This window comes from Corticium candelabrum, chromosome 1 (genome assembly GCF_963422355.1).
Source record: "Corticium candelabrum chromosome 1, ooCorCand1.1, whole genome shotgun sequence".
In the NCBI taxonomy this organism is placed as follows: Eukaryota; Metazoa; Porifera; class Homoscleromorpha; order Homosclerophorida; family Plakinidae; genus Corticium; species Corticium candelabrum.
In genome coordinates this window covers 10059995-10086233 of record NC_085085.1, presented here as the reverse complement: position 1 = coordinate 10086233, position 26239 = coordinate 10059995, and the positions used below count along the sequence as shown (strand labels likewise).

The 26239-nt window shown below is 39.4% G+C and overlaps 1 protein-coding gene across 1 annotated transcript; it reads left to right on the top strand.

Moving 5' to 3' along the window:
* Nucleotides 1-9: 9 nt before the first annotated feature.
* On the top strand, nt 10-23550 carry LOC134178029 (U5 small nuclear ribonucleoprotein 200 kDa helicase-like). The gene is made up of 38 exons (XM_062644809.1): nt 10-102; nt 175-344; nt 841-1613; nt 3299-3525; nt 3887-4001; nt 4066-4259; nt 6307-6462; nt 6843-7013; nt 7451-7768; nt 10354-10503; nt 10558-10619; nt 11226-12027; nt 12088-12171; nt 12235-12341; nt 14146-14367; nt 14430-14502; nt 14608-14779; nt 15772-16106; nt 18470-18568; nt 18632-18760; nt 18828-18929; nt 19041-19130; nt 19193-19371; nt 19441-19498; nt 19550-19654; nt 19731-19828; nt 19975-20048; nt 20105-20181; nt 20250-20397; nt 20462-20538; nt 20693-20780; nt 20836-21104; nt 21162-21251; nt 21321-21491; nt 21545-21621; nt 22362-22443; nt 22500-22549; nt 23256-23550. Exons 1-38 carry the CDS (start codon nt 58-60, stop codon nt 23443-23445), a joined length of 6429 nt encoding a protein of 2142 aa, XP_062500793.1. The 5' UTR covers nt 10-57; the 3' UTR covers nt 23446-23550.
* The last annotated feature ends 2689 nt before the right edge of the window (nt 23551-26239 follow it).

The window sequence follows — 26239 nt, the reverse complement described above, 5'->3', positions numbered from 1 at the left end:
ACGCGCATGCTCTTGTAGAACGCGCTGTGTGCGTAAGTAGCTTACAGCACTTCTACTATGGCTGATTTGTCGGCGAGACGTGTACAGTACGAATACAAAGCGGTAATTTATTGCATCACAACAAAGACGTGATGTGAAACTGTGTCGATATGTCGCCACTATTTGTGTCTGCAGAATTCTAACCTTGTGCTGCAAGTCGATCGCTCTCTAATCGATCGTCCAGGCAGAGATGAACCGACAGGCGAAGTGCAGACTCTGGTGGGGAAAATGGTTGGAACCAAAATGGGCGACAGGTCTCTGCGCAGCAGACCACCTGTTCCTAAATTCGAAGAACAAGAGGCGAAGTAAGTCGTTGTGACTTGAAATATCTTTAATTAAGCTTACTCTGCATGTCCCAGCTATTCTCTTCTCTTTGGCTTGTACACATACACAGGAATCATAGAATGGTAGTCTTATGCTCGCTGCATGCTTGTTCTGTTTACAATGGTTAATTTATATGTGCATGCACACTGCCTAATCAGTAAGCTTTGTGAATTGGTCTCATTTAGTTTTCTTTTGATTTATAGAAAAAGACAGCAATAATTTAATTTTGTGTATCATGATGTTGCTGTAGTAATAGGTAGGCTGTTGGCTCTAGTGGCCTTTTGACTTGGGCGTGATACACTTAAACAAATTAATTTAAAATCACATTTCTTAGTCGTATAATTTAATACTTAATAATTAATATATACCACATTCTGTCTAATAGGTTGTTCACAGTGTAAAATGAATGGGTTCTGTAACACTCGAATGCTTGCCTCAATGAAATCTTAATGTGTTGAGCTATTTTACATGTTATAGGCGTGCCAAGAGAGAATCCAGGAGCAGTGCAAGAGGAAGTGGTAGTGTTTTAGCCAAAGATGTAGATGAACTGAGTGGAATTAACTATCAACCAAAGACACGAGAAACTAGGTCCACATATGAAGTTCTTCTTAGTTTCATTCAAGCTGCCATTGGTGACCAACCAAGAGACATCTTGTGTGGTGCTGCAGATGAGGTTCTAGCAACTCTGAAAGAAGACAAACTGAAAGAGCGAGATAAGAAAAAGGAAGTGGAAAGTCTTTTAGGGTCAATGACCGAGGAGAGGTTTTCACTGCTAGTGAATCTTGGAAGGAAAATTACTGACTATACGAGTGTAAAGGAGAGTGGAGGAGCGGGTGCTGAAGCAGATATTGATGAGGATTATGGAGTGGCTGTTGTGTTTGAAGGAGAAGATGATGAGGCTCAGAAAGCTGAGTATCGAGAAGATATTGGAGAAGAAGACTCGGCTGATGAGGCAGAGGGAGAAGAGGCCGATGACAAGCTCATTCTTCATACTGACTTAGACAGCAGCAAACTGGGAGGTCATCGTGAATCTGATGAACTTCATCCTCGAGCTATTGATGCGTACTACTTACAGCGAGAGCTTAATAAGTTCTATAATGATCACATTGTATCACAAAAGAAAGGAGAAGAAGTGTTGGACATATTGAAGGATGCTGCTGATGATCGAGATTGTGAGAACAAGCTTGTGTTGTTGCTGGGATTTGACCAGTTTGCTTTCATCAAGTTACTCAGGCAGAATAGAATGAAAGGTGAGAGTTAATTATTAGGCAAAGAATTTCAATTTAGTTGTATTGTGTTTTATACAGTATTTTTCATGTGTGCTGCTGCATGACTATGACTACAATCATTAAGGTTCTAGTGTAAAGCTAGGTTTATAATATGACGCTGATGACGCTCGCGAGAACGCTGGCAAAGACGGCGAGTAGGTGTCAAAATGCTGACACTGACGCTGTTCCATTTACAATATCGTGTCAGCAACGAGCACTACGCGCATGCTCATCATAATCGTATACCATGAATACAAAAGTCTGTGATTTGTTTTTCATTTTCTCCCGCACCAAGTTGTCGTGGAGACGCTTCCACATTTTTGGCAGCCTGCTGCTGGGAGCTCGATTTTTCCGATACATTTTTCCAAGCGTTTTTCTTGCGCCTTGCATCTACAAGCTACCGTAACTTGATCTACCACAAGCTACACACATTCGGTAGGCTTCTCTTTTATAGTTTACTTCTGGTTATTTCACTCCCGGATCTAGTCTCTGATTTGTCGACAAAAGGCATGTGTTTTCGGTAGATGCTAGAGCACTTCCGGTTTGAATGCTAGAGTTGAACTTGAATCAACTCTAGTGTCGACGATGCTGACAACGCTCATGACGCGACTTGCGAGTGTTTACAATATGACGCCTGCCTGAGCGTTGTTGCTAGCGTCATCCCTAGCATTGCGAGCGTTGCGAGTGTCATATTGTAAACCTAGCTTAAGGCTCCAGGTGTCATCTGTTGGTAGGTTATTTGTTACTGTACGAGTGACAGGGATGAGTTGCTGTGTAATGGGGTCTATTATGGTTGTTTGGCTGCGGGTAGTTATGCAGTTTACTTTACTAGTTCACGGCATTATTTTTGTTATTTATTATGGGTTGTTAATGTTTTGTTATAGCCTTGTTTCAGCATCGGGAAATGTTTTGTACCATGTTTGCAAATCAACGCAGTAGAAAGTAGTAATATGGATATTCTGTTGGTACAGCAATTCTAATTTTCATAGCTGCTACTAAACTTTAAGTAAAGCTTAAAGCCAATGAACTTTTTTGCCACTTTGTTGTAATCGCATTTGTTAGGTTAGATTTAGACTGAAGTCTACCTACCTTGTTGAATGGACTTGAAATGTCCACTTTCAGTATGTATATGCGTCTGATTAGATTACTGTCTGATTGTGAGTCAGCCAAGACATTTGACATGAGTGCAGGCATTTGGCTTGGTACAGGACAATCACACTAACAAATGAACTGGAAGGCTAGTTAAGAGGGGTAGTGCAGCCTTGTTCTCCTCTTGAGGAGTCAGTGCCTTCGTATTAGGATGTGACAATATTGTGCACTATTATTTTTTAGAGAGTTTTAGGAATGCAGAGTAGTTTAGTTTGATTTGATATTGTCGATTGTCTATCACAACGTCATTGTATTTAACCACAAGTTAATGATGCTTTTAACAAGCACATACACTGCTCTTTTCTCATAGGTGTAGTAGCAGTCCAGGTATGGATCTTTAAGTTTAGCTTACGTAAAATAGGAATTACGTAAACTGTTTGCTACTGTATTTGAGTGAGTACAGTTTGAAGATTTGTTCTCTGATTTGTTAATAGTAGTTCTGTAGAACAATAGATTGGAATTAGCAGTTGTAGTACAACGGTAGTTTTGTAGTTTTTGTATCGTTATTTGTTGGGTAGTTTTGTATTGCACTCTTTTGGCTCGTGCTGAGAATGCTGAGGAGAAACGGCAGCTAGAGGAGAAGATGGCAGGAGATGCTCATCTGTTGCCAATTCTTCAGGCTTTGAATGTCATGGAATCTGAAGATCTGGTACAGGAAGAGAGAGCTCGGAAATCGTCTCAAAGGAAAAGCAAAGTAGAGTCAGGCCTGGAGGTTGAAGGGGAGGAGCAGCTAGAAACCAAAGGAGTGAGTCAGTTTAATTAATGCTCTTATTCATAATTTTATAACATGGCTATTGAATGCCCATTATCTTGTTCGATCGTATATATGGTAGAGTTAGTTTTGGGAGTCTTGTACCATTCATCAGTAAGAGTGTTAGACACATTACTGCTGTAATGCAATTTGTTTAGGAATGTCATAAGCAATACAATATGTGTCTTTGGATATACATTGTGCTAGTATAATCTGCTGACATCAGATAAACCATTTTGTTTTAATGGTTTGTAGGAAAGTTCTATTTACTTTGGTAATTAATTAATGTCTTGTTCTACTGCATGGAAAGTGCTGTGCAATTTACTAAGAACCATTGTGATAATTTTTCTCACAGGGAAGGATAAAGAAGATTCTTGATTTGGATGACTTGGTTTTTACTCATGGAGGTCACTTTATGGCAAACAAGAAATGCACGCTACCAGATGGCTCATTTAGAAAGACACGTAAAGGTATGAAGTCTTCATCTTGAGCAGTTTGTATTATTGTATTTACTGCTGGTTGCATGTTGTGCAGGTTATGAGGAAGTTCATGTTCCAGCACTCAAACCTAAGCCCTTTAGTGGTGATGAAGCACTAATGAAGATAGATGATCTTCCAGAATGGTGTCGACCAGCATTTGGAAACTATACTAGTCTGAACAGAATACAGAGCCGACTTGCAGACACAGCTTTAGGAACAGATGAAAACCTGTTGTTATGTGCACCCACGGTAAGGCGTCATTGCAGTTTACACAGTTAGTTGTATTACTGTGTTGATGTGAATCGCTCTATTGCGGTTCATAGTGAACATCTTGTTATTGGTGCAAGTCAAGTTCTGTAGGAGTTCTTAACACAGAGTGGTTATTCAATTTTGAGAGCACAATTCTGATGTCTTTTTAGCTTGTTGTGCTGGCATTCTGTAGGACTCTATTGATCAAAGATTTTTAAATATATAGCAATACCATACTCGTTTGATTATTACCCCAGGGCTCAGGCTCAAGTAAGTCCCCAGCCCCAACTTTGTCCAAAGCTCTATGATTTTCACATTTTCTACATAGTCCTTTAATTAGTGCTAATTGTTGCTTTCCACAGTGAGGCCACACCAAGAAAATTCTTTGTTTCAGGTAACCCGACCGACCGTCTTATGGAGGTTGTCTCAAATTTTTTTCGAATTCTTTTTGCGGCAAATGTTTTGAAACATGTTGCATGCAAGTGCGTGTATAGTTCCGTTGCGCACAGTGTGCGTCAGTACGTACAAGGCGAAGTGCACATGTACTACAGCTACTATAATATGTGCCATGCCTGCAGTTTCGGTCGCGGTTCTGGATGGCGGTCGTTTCATCATTAATTCTAGAGTTCTGTGTGTCGAAGAGTCGTCTCTACTGAAAGGCATTCTTTGCATGGTAACGTCAGACGACGATGCACGGTGGCTGATGTCTGTGCAGACAGCATCAGATTCAGGAACTCGCTATGATGCAGTGCCAGATGACAATGTTGGATTGCATTTAGAGTTTGGTAGACATCACGTATTTTTTACCTTAGAGGCTGCCACTGCATTGACTTGTCAACAACTCCGGCTGAAAGTGCAAACGACGTGTTTATGCGGAATGCGTCGGAGCAGCGTCTTCCTCAGCCACCTACATCTCGATCTAGCGGTACAGCCATTGGCTTGGATCTTCTTGTTGCTGACGTTATTGATCTCCACAGGCCTGCTGGCCTTGGATTCTTGGTTAGTCTTTGTGACAGTTAGGGTATGTACATCATGTGGTCCATTGCTTGAACACTGTGGATGATTGACGGCCACCATGAAAGTTTACTCTGACAGACTTTAATGTATGCATTTGTAAATAGAAAATGATTGAGGAAAAATACAAAAATTTTTGACAGACCATGATTTTTGCATTAGGTTACCCGAAACGAAGAACTTTTTTGGTAGGGCTTGACTGTTTCCTTTAGATTTGAGCCTGTAGAAATGCTAATATTCTTCAATTTGCCATACCTGTCGACCATGACTCAGATACTGTGTAGAAGATTAGATTTGTATATTTTGGGTATTGGTGGTGGTTTGAAGTTAATAGATCGGTTATTTCCGTCAATTAACAACTTTGGTGTTAATTCTTGAGAAGACCCTATCCCATACGTGACCTTTGACTCTTGCCAACTATTGGGGTGGGGTATTTATTAAATCAAGGGAGTATGGAGTTATTTAACTGTCTTGCTTTGCTTGTTCTTGTTATCAGTATTGAACTGAAGTTGATTTGTCAAGTACCGGGAGCAAAATCGTTGTGGTGGACAACAATGCGATTTGCCTTTCTCTTTATAGAATAAAGACTGTATGTCATAGAACGTGGTGCACCCTAAGATGTTCCCTTGCTCTGCTTTGTTATAACACAACTTGAAATTGTGGCACATTTTCAAGTTTGTGTGGGTGTGTCTGCATGTGCGCAGTGAATCGTGATTGGGCACCTTTAATTGAAACAAAAAATCAATGGTAATAATGGTGGAGGTATGTATGATGAGTATTTAGTTGAGATTCTGTTAGAATGTAATGCAGTGCATTAAGCTGTTTATTATTGTCATTTCGCATTGTCACTCAGTTTGCATAGTCACATAATATACTTTTTTAGTTAAAGACAGAAAGATCATGATGGGAATTGTGCTTTGAGCACATAGGGAACATGTGCAGTAACTTAAATTATAATTATTGCAGTTAATTAAACTGCAAATGTCTGTAGCATTAGCTGTTGTACTTGTACTATTGATTTTATTATGTATAGGGTGCTGGTAAAACTAATGTTGCTCTACTTACCATTCTTCGTGAAATTGGAAAGCATTTGAATGAGGATGGAAGTGTTCAGCTGGATGATTTTAAAGTCATTTATGTTGCTCCTATGCGGTCTCTGGTACAGGAAATGGTTGGAAACTTTTCTAAAGTGAGTATGTGTTTATTGTTATAGATTTATAGTGATAACATGTACATGATACAGTGAGAATTATTATTATTATTAGATTGTGCTGAAGGTCTTGGGACTGTTTATTTGCACATCTGTAAGAGTTTTGATAAGCATGTGTCACATTTGTACTAACATTTCAGCAAATTAGTAGTGTTGATTGTGTTTTTCTTGCAAATATAAATTATGAAAAGTCTTGAATATTTTCGGAAACTCGTAATGCACACAGGTCATTAGCATAAAGATTTGGTTAAATTTTGAGAATAAAATATTTCAGGTAAAGAATTTACGTTTTAATTAATGTATTGGAGTATTTGTTCTTGTCTCATATATGCAATTTAATGTTGGTTTTTTTGTTGTAGTGTTTAGGGCCATTTGGAGTAAAGGTAAATGAACTTACGGGAGACCATCAACTCAATCGTGAGCAAATTGCAGAAACGCAAGTTATTGTTTGTACTCCAGAGAAGTGGGACATTATTACAAGGAAGAGTGGAGACAGGACATATGCTCAGTTGGTTGGACTTGTCATCATAGTAAGTATTATTTTAGTTGTACAATTTCTGTACTTTTTCAAGTGAACAGGTGGCATGTTGGAAAGAGTTTGGGTAGCTGACATGCAGGAATGTATAAATGGAAGCACACTACAGAGGAAGAAAGACAATGAGATAGATGTTTGCTAGATGAGAATGTAAATAGATAGTTAGTAGGATATTGGAACTGGCAGATAGACACAGTGATAAGCAAAGAAACTATAGACAGACAGATGGATGGTGGACTGATATTGGAGTGTACATTAGATTTTCGGTGGACGATGTTGGACCTAAAGTGAATGTGTTTCAAGCTATCTGATAAATGAATGGATAGACAGGCTGACAGGCAGATCTGTGTATATTAGTAATTGCCATTTGCTTTTCAAAGACCTTGTATTTGGTATCTCTGTCATCAATTGATAATAGGTGGATTTTGTTAGGATGAGATCCATTTACTTCATGATGATCGTGGTCCAGTTCTTGAGTGCATTGTTGCTCGCACTCTTCGTCATGTAGAGGCAACTCAGGAACCAGTTCGTCTTGTTGGTCTTTCTGCCACGCTGCCTAACTTTGAAGACGTTGCCACATTCCTTCGTGTTGATCCTTCCAAAGGCCTTTTCTTCTTTGACAACAGCTTCCGTCCTGTAGCACTAGAGCAGACGTATGTGGGAATTACAGAAAAGAAGGCATTGAAGCGATTCCAGGTCATGAATGAAGTTGTGTATGAAAAAGTTATCGATCATGCTGGAAAAAATCAGGTTGGTATGCAGGATGTAGAGTTTGTTGAATTATAGGTAATTTGACAATTAAATGAGTAAGTGGCTGCTTATGCCTGGTGTTGCTGTAGGAAATGCGACAAGTAATATAACTGATTTTTTTCAGTTGTGAATCTCTAGGCCAGTGTTGTTTTGTTGCTTTCTTGTGTGTACATTTGATCATCAGTCTTTCACTGAGTGATCTTACGTGCACAGCTGGCTACGTGTAGGATATGCATACATGTTGCAAGGCTGTTGTATTTCAGTGAAAATACAAATTGCATAACTTCAAGTTACGATGTCCAGGCCAGTATCAGGGTGTCAAACTGCTGCCATTATTAGAGTTAATTTAACAAAGATAACTGTTTGACAACAAAGAGCACTTTCTTTTTTTGTCACGTGGCAACTTTCTGTCAGCAGGCTTGTTATGTAAATCTAGAAATAGTTTGTAAGCAAACAAGTCCATTGGCCATTTGGTAAGTTTCAAGTTCTTGCTGTCTGGTCTGTACCTACTTGTGGACATGGATGTGTTTCTAATCTAAGAATTTTAGTTGGTATCAATGCATTAGTTGTACTGACATTGTTTTTAGGGTTTGTTTGTTTCGAATGTAATTCATTAAATTTCTTTGCATTAAGAATACATTCTTTGTAGTAATTTGCTGTCTTACATCTACATGAATTTACTTACCGTATAAGATGAAACATTTACTTACCGTATAACATGAAGGCAGACATACCGCCACATCGCCATGATACCTGATGGACGTGGGTGATGACATTAACATGACATCACGATATCCCGGTAGCCGAATGACAGATTCTGTATAGGGTTTATTTATGTTTATGGAAGCAATCTGAAAGGCAGATAATAAACATTTAACATCAGGGTCTAGCTATGCACATAATGCTTTTTGTCTAGCCAAGAACTGCTTTTGGGATTGTACTAGTAAGGTGCAAAATTGTCATTTATGTTTTAAGTAGGGTACATTGCTGTTCAGGGTTCGAAAAATCCAGTCGCCAAGTCGCCATATGGCGACCACTTGTAGGTGGTTGGCAACTAAACGAGCGGTGTGGTCGCCAATTTGGCGACTAGAAATATTTGGTAGGTTGTAGTCTTTTGTCTCAGCAGCTCTTGGATGTGAACCATCTGCTCAGCAGATATCTTTTGCTTTACAATATGTTGCCACTTTCTAAGTCTACCATTTAGTGGCACACTGCGAAGTAGGCTGTTGTACTTAGCACCTTCGTACATATCATGTAACAACGTATCACCTAGCAATCTATTGTGAGTTGTTGCTATCCTCTGGTTGACCATCATTTTTATAGACTTTACTGTCTGTACTGATCTCATTGGTCTGTGCCATCAGCTCCAGACAAACCCAACTAAAGACCTGCAGGTGTGTTTAATTTTTCTAACAATCACGGTCACTCCTATTCTTCATACGCTACACCAGCAAATCCAAGTCAACAGCTCTATCATCGATGAGACGCCATTGCACAGCAGGTTCTCCCGAATGAAACGCGAAATCTGCAGTCAATCGTAGTTGAATGTGACAGCAACTGTCTATTTAGATCCTTTTCTACGCTGTTCAAAGGAAGGAAGAATCTGACCATCTTGAATTGAGACAAATGAAAACTATTACGTAGATCTTTGCAAACGGCGGACCCCAGAAGTGGCAAAACAAACAGCTTTTTCCACAGCAAGCTGCCTGAATGTCTTTCTATCAGAAGAACTACCAGGTATGTCCAGGAGCTCGTACTTCTCCTAGTGCTACTAGGAAAGTCTGTTCAGACAAATGTTTCTGCATGTCCATTTCTGAAATCTAGATGTTGAACGATGCCAGGCGCTATTGAAGTGCTACAACAACAAAAGTTTATCACTTGTGTTCCCAAGATTAGCACAGCTAGCCATAGGTCAGGTGGGGTTACATGCAGTAGCCGGATGTACTGTTCTCAACAACAATAGTGGCACTGAGTCATAAGAGAAGAACAGCTGTTATCGACTCAACCAAAGAATGCTCATGTCTTATTGGATGGATTGTCAGGATGTCGATGTGATGACAAACCACATGTTTGTTTGGTTGTAGCTATACAATTAGTTGAAACTTAGGATAAAATATGAATACTCATAGTATTACATAGAATAATCCCAAGCATAATACTGTAGATTGATGTGTTTACTTGCTATCTACAATGTTCATCCAACGTTACTGCAAATTCCTAGTTAGGTCTTAATTTAATGTCAAACATGATAATCTGGAAAGGGTCTCAACAGTGATATTAATGACTTGTTTACTTCTGGAATCTCTGACCTAGAAACTAGTGAAAGTTTGGCGACCAACCGTTCCTCTACGTGGCGACCAGATTCAAACACATTTTCGAACCCTGCTGTTACTGTCACTTTGGCTTTGAATCTGTTACCCAGTGGTTTCAGGTGTTCACAAATGTTTTACACCAATTTGTTGTATTAGTTTGTTTTTCTTACTGTGATTTAGATGCTTGTGTAATGCAAGTTTAATTTTACTACTAAACCTTAGTAATGTAATGTACGATATTGCTGTCTGGTTCTGTATGTATGTGTTGTGCAGGTGTTGGTTTTTGTGCATTCTCGAAAGGAGACAGCAAAAACTGCTCGAGCAATTCGTGACATGTGCCTCGATAGAGACACAATTGGTCACTTTCTTCGTGAAGACTCTGCTAGTGCTGAGGTGTTGCGCTCAGAAGCAGAACAGACCAAGGTAAGTGTACAGTCCCTTGTCTCCATATTTAGTCGTAATGTTTTGTAATTATAGAATCAAGAGCTGAAAGACCTTTTGCCGTATGGTTTTGCTATTCATCATGCTGGCATGACAAGGTGATATTATGTTGTATTAATAACTGCATTAATTAGGTCTTGACAACAGACTTTCTTCATTGTGATTGTGCATGCATGTGTTCTTGCTCAAGTATTGTTTGTTAATCAAGGTAAAGTTCAAGTTTACTTGGACTGGTTGGGAAACCCATAGGGAATGTTATGGACACACTGCAGAGGCCTGTCTTGAGATGCTACAGATATTGCAAATGGTCGGGCTCTTCCAATGAAATAGATGCTCCAGCCAGAGGAATCTTGTGATTTTGACATATTTATAATAGTCGTTACTTATACTGACTAGAGAAATGAAGATCAACTTTTATGTTGTCGGCTATAGGAAGTTTGGCTTGTTTTCAAATGTTACGAGCCGTATTTTTGCTTGCTTCATTTGCAAGAAGTTTGTTACTGCTGTTTATACCTTATGATGCACTCTCAGTGTTTCAAGCAGTTGCTAGTTTGTTGATGTCCAGTTTTACTGTGTGTTGTGTAAAGTTGTGCTTAGAAACATTCATTTTTACAGAAATGATTTATCGAGCATGTACTTAATTTAGGCTCTTGCAATTGAATCTTGTGACATGGCGTATGCAGTAACACATTTCTGTATTGTAGAGTTGATCGAACGCTAGTGGAGGATTTGTTTGCTGATCGTCATATTCAGGTGTTGGTCTCTACGGCAACTCTGGCATGGGGTGTGAACCTACCTGCCCACACAGTTACTATTAAAGGCACTCAAGTCTACAGCCCTGAGAAGGGCAGATGGGTGGAGTTAGGAGCTCTTGATGTGCTACAGATGTTTGGACGGGCTGGTCGTCCTCAGTATGATAGTCGCGGCGAAGGCATTCTGATTACCAGTCACTCTGAGTTGCAATATTATCTTTCTTTGCTAAACCAACAGCTTCCCATAGAGAGTCAGTTTGTCAAACGGCTGGCTGATAATTTGAATGCTGAAATCGTTCTGGGCACTGTCCAAAATGTAAAAGAAGCGGCTCTGTGGCTTGGTTACACTTACCTATACATTAGAATGTTGAGGTCTCCAACGATGTATGGAGTATCATATGATGAGTTGGAATCAGATCCTTTGCTGGAGCAGCGACGTGTGGATCTCATTCACACAGCAGCTGCTCTCTTAGACAAACACAGCATGATAAAATACGACAAGAAGACTGGTAATTTCCAGGTCACAGAACTTGGTCGCATTGCCAGTCACTTCTATTGTACCCATGAGACCATGGCTACCTACAATAGTCTACTGAAACCAACGTTGAGTCAGATCGAACTTTTTCGTGTCTTTTCACTCTCATCTGAGTTCAAGTACATTACTGTTCGTGAAGAGGAAAAACTAGAATTGTCTAAGCTGTTAGAAAGAGTGCCGATTCCAGTTAAAGAAAGCATTGAAGAACCAAGTGCAAAAGTTAGCATTTGTGGCAGCTATTATTGACATATTTTTGCTATTGGGGTTTATTTTATACAGGTGAATGTTCTCTTACAAGCATATATTTCACAATTGAAACTTGAAGGGTTTGCACTTGTAGCTGATATGGTATATGTCACTCAGGTACAGCACATTACCAGGCTTGCCGTATTCATATGAAATTGTTATATGCTTTGTATGTTTTAGTCTGCTGGTCGATTGCTTCGTGCTATTTATGAAATTGTTTTACATCGAAGTTGGGCTCAGCTGACCGATCGAACTCTGTCTCTTTGCAAGATGGTCAACAAACGGATGTAAGTTGTGCTAAGTACAATGATATTTACATACCAAACTCTGAATATTAAGACTAGGAGGCAATTATTTGTTGTCATCCTTCTTTTCACTTGCTTTTCTCAGTAATTGTAAAGCAAACTAAAGATGACAGACTCTTGATTCCTTCTGCACAGTCTCTTTTTGTAGCATCTCATTTCAGTGACGAGTTTGTGTAATGATCTAGTATTTGTTTGACTATCTGATTATATTTGTATTGACTTAACATGTTTATCATCTGTTGCCATTGCTTAATTGCAGCTTAAGCATAGGTCTTGCTGGTAGAAGATAGTACATAGAAGGTTGACTTGTGGTGTTGGTCAGGCAAACTGACAGACCATGCCTTTTGCAGTCTTAGGAAACCAAAATAATGTTTTGAATGGTTACTATCAATGGTCATCAGTTAAAATCTTCCATTCCAGTTGACCCGTATCTAATGATGTCAACTGGAAGTTACTTGTCATTGACCTGGGCGAAGAGGAAAATGTTGAGGAAGTTGTGGTAGAGGCAACTGGGCATTTTATGAACTGCTGATGTCATTCTAGAACAACTTTGGTTATACACTGTGTGAACCACTACACCTGGAAGTCTGCATAAGTGAGTAGCACGTGAGCACTGCCTAATATTTTTTAGTCATGAAAGAGAGAAATTAGACGGTGAAGACACTCTTCAGCCATTGGCAGTTGATCATCATTTTATAAAGCATGCACAAATGGGTGCCCCTTTTCTTTAGCATGCGCTTGGTATGCTTGTGAAACTGTTGATAGTTTTGGACGACCTTTTAGATAACTGGCTTGCTTATGGACTCCAGGAGAATGCCAAGTGTATGTATTATTTATCTGTTTATTTGTCAATCTATCTGTCATGTGTATGGTAGTTGTGCATTAGCAGGAGCAGAAGTTTGTTGTGAGAAGCACATTGTATTGCTGACGGTGACACAGTAGTTGCAGTGTAAAGAGGAAATCCCGTGATATTACAAGTGACTTTGTAGTGATGGTGCCAACTGTCCTGATTCTATTAGTACTTTTACTTTTTAGTAAAACATTTCTGGACAGAGAAATTCAGCTTCGAACTTGGTGCGTGTCACCTGGAGCAATGATAATGTATGAACAGCTTTCTTTCTCTTAGATGTTACTAGACGTTGTTGCATATGGTTCCAACAACAACAGATCACAAATGTGGTTTGTGCTTTTATCACTTGTCTCTTAGGAACTGAGCTCTGCTGGAACAGCAGCTATTGAAGTGTCAGTCAGTCTATTCTCCCATTGCATACTGTCCACATCTAAGAAGTCTAGAATGGCTATAGCATTTTTCTGTGTCTGGATCAAGTTCAGTAAAGTCTTCCAACTCAACTGTCCTTAGCATCGTCACATTTTGGTTTGAAACTGTAGGGAAGCAGAGCCACAGCATTGGAGATGATACTTGTGTAATAGTAAGCTATTCATACATTATTCTTGCGTCAGGGTGACATGCCTCGATTTGTTCTCCATTCAGAAAGAGTATTATAACAATGAAAGCTGCTTATAAAACACAAGGCATTACTATCATCAGAACATTGCTTTATTTTGTATTTCTTGAGATCTATCTATATGTTTGTGTATTCATGTAGAAGTATTAACTATGTGGACTAATAGACTATAGATAATATAAACTGACATTAGTAATGTAGACTGCAGTTGTGTATGTATGTACGTTTGTATGCATTGTTTTCTGTACATATATATCATTATATGCATGACATGTACTTATGGATGTATATACTTATATGATGCTTCTTTTCGTTGATAGGTGGTCATCAATGAGTCCATTACGTCAGTTCAAGAGAATGCCAATGGAAGTTGTGATAAGGTTGGAGAAGAAAGAAGAATTTGCTTGGGAAAGGTTGTATGATCTCAATCATACAGAGATTGGAGAGCTGATTAAAAATCCAAAAATGGGCAAGACAATTCACAGATTTGTACATCAGTTTCCAAAACTGGAATTGACCACTCACATACAGCCGATATCGAGGTAGTGAGTACAGACTTTCTTGGTTTGTTCTCCTTGTTTTCACTCTTATACCTATATTTTAGATCATCTCTAAAAGTTGAACTGACTGTTACTCCCGACTTCCAGTGGGACGAGAAAGTGCATGGTCATTCACAAGTCAGTTGACATAAAGTACCTTTTGTTTGTCTGAGAACATGGCTTTGTGTATTCAGTTTTGTTTCTAGATTTAGTTTGAGAATGAATATGTCATTTGTATTGTAGGGCTTTTGGATCTTCGTGGAAGACGTTGATAGCGAAGTGACTTTACATCATGAGTTCTTTTTGCTGAAGAGCAAGTATGCCACAGATGAGCATACTCTTGAGTTCTTCGTTCCTGTTTTTGATCCCCTACCGCCACAGTATTTCATTCGTGTTGTATCTGACTCGTGGATTGGTATGTTAAATTAGAAAATGTCATTCAAAGCCTGTGATGAATAGCACATGAACACCCACAATCTAAGAGGAAATACCTTGTTTATGATAAAGTGCTGTGCGAATTATTACACTGCAAATCATACATCAATGATCTTTGTATAAGCAAGCACTGGACAGCTGATTTACAGCCATATATTTAGGGAAGTAATGGATGTGTACATTGTTAGCTTGATGGCATGCAGTCATTGCTAAGGTATAACTCAATACATCAGGAAGACAATACAGTCTAATCCTGTTTATATTATATGACCAGCAGCAATTTCGTACAGTTTGGCAGACTACATGAAAGTCATGATGTACAAACAGTCATATTGTAGCTGGAGGGAAGTCAGACAGAGAAATTGAGCAGCTTCTGTTTGCTTTGTCTGATTGGAGAGTGGAAAGCTCAAACCGTTCTAATGTTTCTGTTAATAATTATGCTTATACAATGGTGTAACACAATAAAATAAACTCCAGAAAGGTTTGAAAAAACCCATCCGATTAGCAGCACTGAGGTGCTTGAACGGTGCAAATTTGTTTGTTGAAACTGTTAATCACAAATATGTCTGATTAAGCACCGATCCAAACAAATGCCTCCTTCCCCAAGACAGACATTCTAGTATAACTTGAAAAAGCCACGTGTAATAGACTATACTAATTCTTAAGTTAATTATTGGCCTTTAGAGTGTAAACTGAGGCATGAACATCATAGGTATGTACATTGTTGACACCATGCATTGTCAGCCTACAGTGTTGCATCTCAATTTTGCCAGGCTTGGTCTGGATGAATGCAATCGTACAACAATCACCTCTGCCCCAATGACAGCTCTTGGGCCACGTGTGGTAATTAGAACATAATGCGAATTAGATTTTTTCTGAAAATGTGTGCCTGGGCTCTTTTGGGACATTTACCGTATGTACTCCTAGAATAATAGCTGTAGTGTGTTGAGGTTAAATTTTGTGTATGTGTAGGTTCTGAAACACAGTTGCCTGTGTCATTTCGACATCTCATCTTGCCAGAGAAGAATCCTCCACCAACAGAGTTGCTTGATCTTCAACCACTACCCATGAGTGCGCTACGCAATGAGACATACGAGTCTCTCTACAATGAACGTTTCCAATTCTTTAACCCAATACAAACGCAAGTGTTCAACATGCTCTACAATGGGGATGAGAATATGCTAATTGGAGCTCCTACTGGAAGTGGCAAAACTCTTTGCGCCGAGCTTGCCATCATGAGGCTTTTTAATGAGATGCCTGAAGGTCGCTGTGTGTATGTGACTCCATTACAGGAACTGGCTGAAGAGGTAAGGTGTATATTTATATTTACTAGTCTATTTTATCAGCTGCTAAATTAGCATTTTACAAGTATCTTGTGTGAATATGTCTAGGTTAGGTACTTTGTATTAATAATTAATAAATATAGTTCTTGTAACTTGCTGCAATGCTGAAATTATTGTGATTTGTATTTCATCTAAATCAACATGAATTACATACCCCAGAGCTTGGCCAAGGCTCTAAGATTTCACACTTCCTTAGTCCTTTGATTAGTGTTAATTGGAGCTTTCCACAGTGACTGTTTGCTAGAATTGCACCTATAGAAATGCTGACATTCTTCAACTTGCGCATATCGCTGTTGACCACATGTTCAAGATTTTGATGTCTCAGATATGGTATAGAAGATTAGGGGCGCATTTCTTTAATCTCCATGAGCTAATTCGGTTGAGATTTACTGTATTAACCTGGGAAGTATTCCAGCGGAATCAGATTAGTGTGGAATAAAGAAGCATGCAAGTAGTGAGCATGCGCATTGAGGTAGTAGTGTAAAATGGATCAATCTTGTCTTTTTCATGTCTATGGCTGCTTTTGCAGCTTCTGTGTTTGTTTTGTTGTTCGACGACAGGGATCTGTTGCTACTGACTCCTTGGCTTCATTTCTGCAGGCATGTACTAATTGGCCACGCCTATCTCCACTAACTAATCCACCAAATGTGACCTTCTCAATGGATTAGTTTGTGGAGTTTGGGTGAGCTCAATCAGATTAGGTTGTGAAGATAAAGAAATGCGGTAGAGGTCCACAAACTCAACCTGATTAGGTTGTGGAGTTAAAGAAGCACACCCTAGGTTTCTATATTTTTGGTAGTGGCGGTGGTTTGAAGTTCTACTAGTGTACATGCCGTTTAAGGTAATAAATAATTTCCACTCATTAACAACTGTAGGTGTCAATTTTTTAGAAAATCCTCATCCCATACTTGATTGTGGACTCTGGCCAACTATGGGGGATGGGGTAATAATCAAGCCAGTATGTAATGAAGTAAGACATGCTAACAACACAAAAGACAAGATTTAGTAATGTGTATACTTGCTTTAAGTGTGTTTTGCACATTTGTGAAGAACTTGTTTATTGGGGTGGGACACTAGAGGAGAATTGTCATGAGTAGGGTTTATCAGTTGACTTTATCAGAAAATTACTATACACTGAATGGGTTTGTGTCAGTAAGAGTAAACTGTATAGGTGTCTAGGTTTAGTTATTGAACACATCATAGGGAAACAAAGTGGATGGAATCATTAAGTTTCTGCTGTTTTTGCAATGGAATCTAAACTTAAATCAAAATTGCTACATGTTTTGGTTAGAAATCATGAACGAGGAATTTTTTATTTGGACATATTTGGCAGATACATTCAGCTATTATCATGAGTAGTTATGTTACATTGTATGTTGTTCAGAATGCTTTTGAACCAATTAAGTTGGGCTGCAATAGCCTATTGAATGTATCAATTGACAGGTTCTGTGCTGTCACAATCTTGTGAGCTCTATTGTACAAGGTTGTTTAGGACATAAAGGCTAGACTATTGTTTTCGATTGAACTCAGCAGATGGACTTAGATTTATTGTTATTGGGAATGCTCACTGAAATAGGCATATTATTCAGACTTGATTTGTCTTGCTTTTTAAATTAGTGTTGACAACAGAAAGACCTGGAATGAAAGTATGCTTATGGTATTAGATGGTTTGAAGTCCCAAGTACCAATGTTCTACCTAGGTGCACACTGATTACTTCAATAACAGTACGTAGAAGTGATGAAATCATGTACTTAGAAGTTCTCTGATGTTGAACAAGTGGAATCATTTTGCACAAAGGAGAAATTACAGGTGAAGGAAACAGACAACAGCAGATATATGCTCTAACCCTTTTGTTCATGTAGAAATGTGGGGTTAGTTAGAAGTTCAGGAAAAATTTTCAGATTCATCATAGCTAGACAACAGCCATGAAATCATTACAGGGAATAGAGACGTTTGCCAGAACTAGACTATCTGAATGGGAATGGGCAGGGTTTGTAGTGTACAAAATGTGTTCGCTGTTGTGGGAGAGGAGGAAGGACAGTGAGACAATGAGAAGAGGACGTGTAGAAGGTATTGGTATAACCCTTATTAGGATCATGCACGAAAAACGTTTTGTCTAAGTCAAATGGAGTGGCACTATTATTCATTTTAAGTTTATGCCTTGTTTAGTTTAGTTGTACTTCAGAGATGTGGGTTACAAAAATTGTACCTTGTAAAGCCACATAGGACTTGGACTAACTTGATATGCGTATATGTGTATTGACAGTAAACGAATTCAAATCAGGAAGCCATGACTTGGTTTGCTGAGTTGTTTAAATTGTGACAGGTGTATTCTGATTGGGAGGTAAAGTTTGGTCGTCATCTTGGCAAGCGAGTAGTCTTGCTGACTGGAGAGACAAGTGCTGACTTGAAGCTAATTGCCAGAGTAATACAGAGAGCATTATTTGGTATATAATATGTTATTGCATTTGACAATGTCAATAAACAGGGCAATGTGATTGTTGGGACTCCTGACAAATGGGACATTTTGTCAAGACGTTGGAAGCAAAGAAAAAATGTTCAAAATGTTAATCTTTTTGTTGTCGATGAATGTCATCTTATCGGTGGTGCTGATGGCGTATGTTGTCAATATACAAGATGGTGTTCTACTGCTGTTAGTGACTACTGTATTGTTGATTACTTAGCCGGTTATTGAAGTTGTGTGTTCACGGATGAGGTACATTGCTTCACAGATAGAGAAGCAAATCAGAATTGTGGCTCTCACTTCTCCGCTTGCGAATGCAAAGGTATGGAGAGCAATTTCATATCTGTTTATGTTGACTTCATGATATACTTTGCTATTAATTGACGGTCAGTCAACTGTTTGAAGTATTAAATCTCCTTTTAATATACTGTAGGATGTAGCTCAGTGGCTGGGTGCTGGAACTCACAACACTTTTAATTTTCACCCAAATGTGCGGCCAGTTCCACTAGAACTTCACATTCAGGTTTTGTGATCTAAACTATAACTATTGAATAGGAACAAGTTCGATTGTTGTGTTTGTGTTAGGGTTTCAATGTGAGTCATGCTGCGTCTCGGCTTATGGCCATGGCAAAGCCTATCTACCATGCCATTTGCAAGCATTCGCCTCAAAAACCTGTAATTGTCTTTGTTCCTTCTCGTAAACAGGCACGTCTCACTGCCATTGATTTGCTGACATTTGCTGGTGCAGAGCGTCAGCCTCAAAGGTGATATATAGCTTAGTCATTTGATGCTACATGTTGTGTGGTATATGGTAAAATGTCATTGTGCTGCAGATTTCTACATTGCCCAGAAAGTGCATTGACTGACCATCTCCATCTGATTAAAGACAAGGTTGAGCAGAAATTTGTAGAACTACTTACTGTTCTATAAAATACTGTGTAGACTCTACGAGAGATGATTGTAAATGGCGTGGTGTATGCACATGAAGGTTTGAGTGATACAGAACTACAAGTTGTCCGACAGATATTTAATTCTGGAGCTGCTCAGGTGATTTATTTTTATTGTACTTTAATGATTGGTACAGACGTTTGTGTCTGAATGTTGTATTTCATTGTTGCTTAAGGTGGTGATTGTTTCGAAAGGCTTGTGTTGGGCACTGGGTATGTCTTCACATCTAGTTGTTGTGATGGACACTCAGGAATACGATGGCTGTGGGCACAGGTTAGATTTATTAATGTGTAATGTTTACAACATGTAAAATTCAGTACGAGTCCACCGTAGACTTTAACGTTTCAACGCTACTAGAGATTTCTACATTTTGCTTTCTTTTTTAAGTACATTTTCTTGTATTTGTGTTTTTAACTTAGGTATGTTGACTACCCTATCACCGATTTACTCAGGATGATAGGATATGCAGGCAGGCCTATCCATGATGATGATGGTGAGTACTGTATCTGTTAAGTCACCATATGGATCAAAACGGATTTGTTTATGTAGGCAAATGTGTTGTTATGTGTCAGAGCTCAAAGAAGGATGTCTTCAAGAAGTTCCTGTTTGAGCCTCTTCCAGTTGAGGCAAGTCTATATTCAGTTGCGTGACTACGTTTAGGTCTTATTTCAATTGCGATGTGGATATATTGTAGTCTCACTTGGATCACTACTTGCACGATCATTTTAATGCTGAAATCGTGACAAAGACAGTCGAGAACAAACAGGATGCTGTGGATTATCTCACATGGACACTAATTTACAGACGAATGACACAAAACCCAAACTACTACAATCTTCAAGGTATAATGTAATGACAACAATAACTAATGGTATGTAATCATTGTTACGTTGACTTCATATTCAGGGGTGACACATCGCCACTTGTCTGACCATATGTCCGAACTTGTGGAGAACACTTTGGCTGATCTCCAGCAATCTAAAGTGAGACGTATATGCTTGTCACAGAATTTGCTTGTAGTCTACCTGCTGTTAGTGTATACACTGACTTGGTACTGTTATCTTTAGTATGCAATTGATTGTTTGGCAGTGGATCTTCTTTGCCCCATTAATGAAATAGATTTGTTGATATTTGTAGTGCATCGCGATTGAGGATGATATTGATGTTCAGCCTCTCAACTTGGGCATGATTGCTGCATATTATTGCATCAACTATACAACCATTGGTGCGACACAGGGTGACTGTATGGATTTCATTCGTTGCTAGCCTTTGTTTTGTAGAACTTTTCAGTATGTCACTTAATGAAAAAACTAAGATGAAGGGTTTGATTGAGATTATCGCATCTGCCTCTGAATATGAGACAATCCCGCTGCGTCATCATGAAGCAGCCATCTTAAAACAGCTGTCGTCAAGAGTTCCATTGAAACTGCCGAGTGCTAGCAAGTTCAACGATCCCCATGTCAAGGCAAACTTGCTGCTGCAAGCTCACATGTCTCGTATGCAGCTGTCGGCAGAACTGCAGCAAGATACAGAAAAGATTCTTGCAAAGGTGGATATTGTATGTACGATTGTAAGGAAAGATTGATGAGTATTACGTACTTACTAGGCTCTTCGACTGATCCAAGCATGTGTAGATGTCCTCAGCAGTAATGGTTGGCTCAACCCTGCGATGCAAGCAATGGAATTGGCACAGATGGTATGTGTACTGATGGTGGTCACTATTTAATTTGTAATAGAGCTTATTGGTATGTGTTGTATTGTTGAGGTTACTCAAGCAATGTGGAGCAAAGATTCACATCTTAAACAGCTGCCGCACTTTTCGGCTGACGTTATCAAGAGATGTCAACAGAAGAGCATCGAAACTGTGTTCGATGTGATGGACATGGAGGATGATAGTCGTACCGAGCTGCTCCAAATTAGCGATTCTCAAATGCAGGTAATCGTAGCCATTGTGGAGTGTTTTCTGTTTGCGTTTATTGCTGTCTGTAGGATGTTGCTCGATTTTGTAATCACTATCCAAACATTGAGTTGAACTATGAAGTTCTGGAAAAAGATGAAATTACAAGGTGATAATGTCTACATTATGTGGTGGTGTGAATGCATATCATTGCATGTGTAATCAGATCAGTCTGGTCCGAAGGTTCATTGTAAGTAAATCTTGTCTGTAGTTTAGAACTATCTCAATAGATGCAAATAGGTCTGGACTGGAAGGGCTACAGGTTATAATGACCTGGAATGTAGTTGAGGCACTGTTTCATCTTGCCTTGCTGATCCAAAGCACACAGCATTACTGGAATCAGCCAGAATGGGCAATGGCATCTTCAATTTACTGCAATCATAAAATTCTCTAAATTAGGATTAGCAGCCAGTATTTGTGTTCTTGTTTGTTGTCCAACTGCTCATTTGCCATGAGGTGTTGTGTGCATACATCACCTAATTATTTCCAAGTTCCATTAGACCTCTGAGCTAGCTATCTATCTATTGTTGGCTGATATAGTCACTTGCATGCCCACTTAATATTGTGACTTTTCACATGAAGATAATATTGCTAGGAATTCATAATTGTTAGACTTGTTCAGGATTGCAGCCAAATTTGGTCCCTAGTGATGGTGTGGACCTGGATAATGCCTTTCTTTGTTAGACAAAGTCTAGCGTTAGGTGTATGGAAAGGCAACATGTTTTAGCTCATGAAGCTCTGTAGTTCAGCCTCTGTCGTAATTAATTGAAACTTCATATGTTGGATTGTGTGTGACACAGCGAGTCCAGTTGAGTGGTAGAAAGTGTAGTGGCTTTTTGTGTGATGTAGTGGTTCTGCTGTGGTTGTGGAAGTGTCTTTGGAAAGAGAAGACGAAGTTGCTGGTCCAGTCATAGCTCCATTTTTCCCACAGGTATTGTGACAATGTGCCTTATAATATTTGGTACTGAACATGAAATATTTTGGTAGAAACGGGAAGAGGGCTGGTGGGTTGTCATTGGAGAAGCACTCACCAACAGGTGAGATGTGGCAGAAAATTAATTAATTAATGTTCAATTTTAGCTAAACGAACGCAAGTAATCTGAATAAATAAATTGTAAGCAAACGAGCGAACACTTATGCCGTGATTACATGAGCATTCATAGCAAGCCGAGCTGAGCTGTGACAGCCCGTTACAGCCTAGCATGCCAGCCCATGTTTACATGACACACTCTTTAGAAGCGAGCCAGCGCTTTTGATGGGTGTGTTGTTAGTGTGCATTATCTACTTTAGATCGACATAGCTCGTGGTAGCTCACACTTGCAATGGACAGAAGCCAAGCTGCTCACATTTTCCTCTCCACAGCCGTACCAACAGTCAAATTGAGAAATGTGCAAGACATTCATGAGACGATATATCCTATTCATACGAGGCACAGGTCATTTTTTGTAGAAACTGAGCATATGCAGCTTTCATGCCAAGGTAGTTATTACATGACTGACCTGACCCGAGTCAGCCGGCTAGAAATGTGGCACAGCTTGGGACACTACAGCCTGCAGTTACATGCACCTTCTAAACCAATTCAGCACGGGCTGACCTGTTGCAAGTGCTTATGTAAATGGATAATAGAGCCTACAAATACAGTAGAATTTTGGCACACTTGTCGATCAGTTTAGCAGAGCTAATTAGGATTGATGTGTATGGTTTGTTGCATTAGCCAATTCCATTAATGTTTTGATTGTGTAGTTTGATCTCCATCAAGCGAGTTGTGTTGCAACAGAAGGCAACTGTGAATCTCGATTTTATGGCTCCTGCTATTGGTCAACATAATTATATGCTCTACTTTATGTGTGATTCATATATGGGATGTGACCAAGAATACTCTTTCTCAATCGACGTGAAGGAAGGAGAAGACAGTGACTCTGATGAGGCGTGAGTTGTGTAAAACAGGAGCTCTGCCAACTGAACGTGTTGTAGACTTTGCCAATGTACCTTATGCATCAGGCACCTGATCCAGAATATGTCATAGACAAACACCCTACTACTGTAGCTGCAATTGATGTATTTACACATTATACACCTACACATTAGAACACACTGACACACACTGACACACACTGACACACACTGACACAGACTGACACAGACACACACACACACACACACACACACACACACACACACACACACACACACACACACTGGGCAGGCACTTGATCTCCTATAGAGTGTACTGTGCTTGCCTCATTCTCTTAAGTGCACATACACATGGCAAGGATAAATGATCACTCAGAGAAGCAGAACCCGCTGCATGCTGCCTGTAAAATGATTTAATGACCATAGTTCCCCTCTCCTCTTTTTAAAAAATTGTTGTATACAATGACCCACTGTAGTAAATTAACAAAATGTGAAATGGTGACAATAAATTTATCTAGGCTCGAGAGCCCAGCCGGTTATCTCCCCCTGTGGCGGAGAAAGACCAAAGTCCTGTTAAGTAACAGGCCCTTTCAAATATCATTAATTATTAGGGCAGAGGGTAACTGTGGAACACAATTTACAGTTGATGCTTCTTGCTTCAGCATCTGGTATACAACACCTAGTGCTGTGGGCAGTGGAAAGAACCTGTCATTTTACTGTAAAGCACGAAGATAATGTAATGACAGCAATATGTTAGGGGTTACTACAAGCAGTAGCTATGCTGGCTGGTGTCCGTCATCCACATACAGTTGAGGCGTTTCACTTGTCAAACCCAAATCTGTAAAATATTTCTCAACAACGGCCTTCCCCACTGGCTGTAGGTTGTCTATACGTAACATGCCATTTGTCATTGCAATGTGAATATGTGAATTTCTATTAGCACAACTTGCTATGTACATCAACCAGCTCAGTGGCGGATTTAGATGGGGGCACGTGCGCCCCTTCAGAAGCGCCCTCACTAACAATTGCTCTGTATAATATTTCCGTCCGCAATCGCAGCATAGCGTTGCAGGGATACTAGAATATAAGCAGAGCGTCGCGTTGTAGCTTCCTTAAAGGCTGTTTCACAATATCTGCTGGAGAGCAATGCTAAGACTAATACGTCCTGTGAATGACCACATCCGAGATAAATCTAATAATCCTTATTACTCCATTGATTTTTTTATTACATGTAGCTAGTAAGTAGTAGCTACTGTAGAACCTATACATAGTAGCGAGTAAGCTTAGTGCCTTTCTGCTGACTACTCCCTATATGTACTGCGGCTGGTGCATGTTCTCCTGTAATTTAATTAATTAAAATGTTGGATGGCAGATAGCTTGTGGAGAAACAACGAACGGAACGAGCATCCCATCTGCGGTTTTCACTCTTAATTATGTGTTTAGGCAGTGTCTACCACATTCACATTCAAGAGAGCATGACAGAGTACATGCACGTACGCACTGTAGTGACTATAGTCTAGAACATAAAATCATGTCATTTGCTAAATTCTTTGCCCAAACATTTCTGTTGACTTCCCCATATTATGATATATAATATATAAGTGATGACTTGGAGAAGCAGAACCCTACATATATACATATATACATATATATATATATATATATATATATATATATATATATATATATATATATCATGTAAAGAAGTTGGTGGTATATCTGCTGAAATATAACACATAGTTAGTCAGAAAAGACAGGTGGCCCGGGTGGGATTTGAACCCACGTCTCCCGCATGGGCCGCTAGGTACACCATACATTTCATGCGTACCATCTACAGTACATCACACACACACACACACACACACACACACACACACACACACGCACACGGTTAAGAACAAAAGGATATTCACCATGAAGACAAAGTTCCTACAGCTGGTGGTCTCTTCTACCCCTTAGAGGTTGAGACCCTGGGCTCTGGTCATCAATCAGCATCAAAACTCTGAAAGCTATTGCTTCCAAAACCTCAGCAGTCAGTGGCCTTAAATTCCACCAGGCTTTCCAAAATATGATGCAGCAACTTCCTATTCAATTGTGGAAACATAAGTCGAGAATAATTCATAAGAGAATTCAGCTTGAAGTACAGGACGTTGTAAGACTTGTTGGTTTGGGGATGCTTGGGGAATTGTTTGAGTTTGGAATATATATACATATACATACATACATATATATATATATATATATATATATATATATATATATATATATATATATATATATATATATATATATATATGTATGTATATGTATATATATATGTATATATCCTACTAGATACATAACCCGTCCTTCGTACAGGCAAGATACTGTAGCGTCCTGGTGGCAGTCTGAGCATCACGTGCAATCTTTGTTCCGAGGTCCCTGATGTGCTGAATGAAATTCAAATCTTGCTCTTCACACTTTTTTCCATAGAAATTGACAAACTTCTTGTGGTACAGAAAACGTGTAGGTTGGATTTCGTGCAAGAATTTGGAGAGAAAAATGAAAGCAATCTAGGAGTGAGTTGCATCGGCAAAAAGTATTTGATTGCTCAAAGCTTTGCGTAGGACGACGACACGTACGGTCTACACAGGACTGGTGTGGGCGTGTGTTTGAATGAACTGGAATGTGTAGTGTTTGCGTCATCGAGAAAGTTTACGCGTGGGTCGACCCCTCAAGAGGGGACCTGCTGCATAATTTTTAATTTTTTTACACAAACCTTCCCCTTTGCATGCCGAGTGTGCTTGCCGATTTCGGTTGCGAACAAACAAAAG

Bases quoted from the DNA above. Each gene is read 5' to 3' on its own strand.
- LOC134178029 (XM_062644809.1), top strand. From the start codon at position 58: ATGGCTGATTTGTCGGCGAGACGTGTACAGTACGAATACAAAGCG. The intron at 18,569-18,631 runs GTAATACAGAGA...GTCAATAAACAG, and splicing joins ACTTGAAGCTAATTGCCAGA to GGCAATGTGATTGTTGGGAC. The intron at 22,444-22,499 runs GTATTGTGACAA...ATATTTTGGTAG, and splicing joins TAGCTCCATTTTTCCCACAG to AAACGGGAAGAGGGCTGGTG.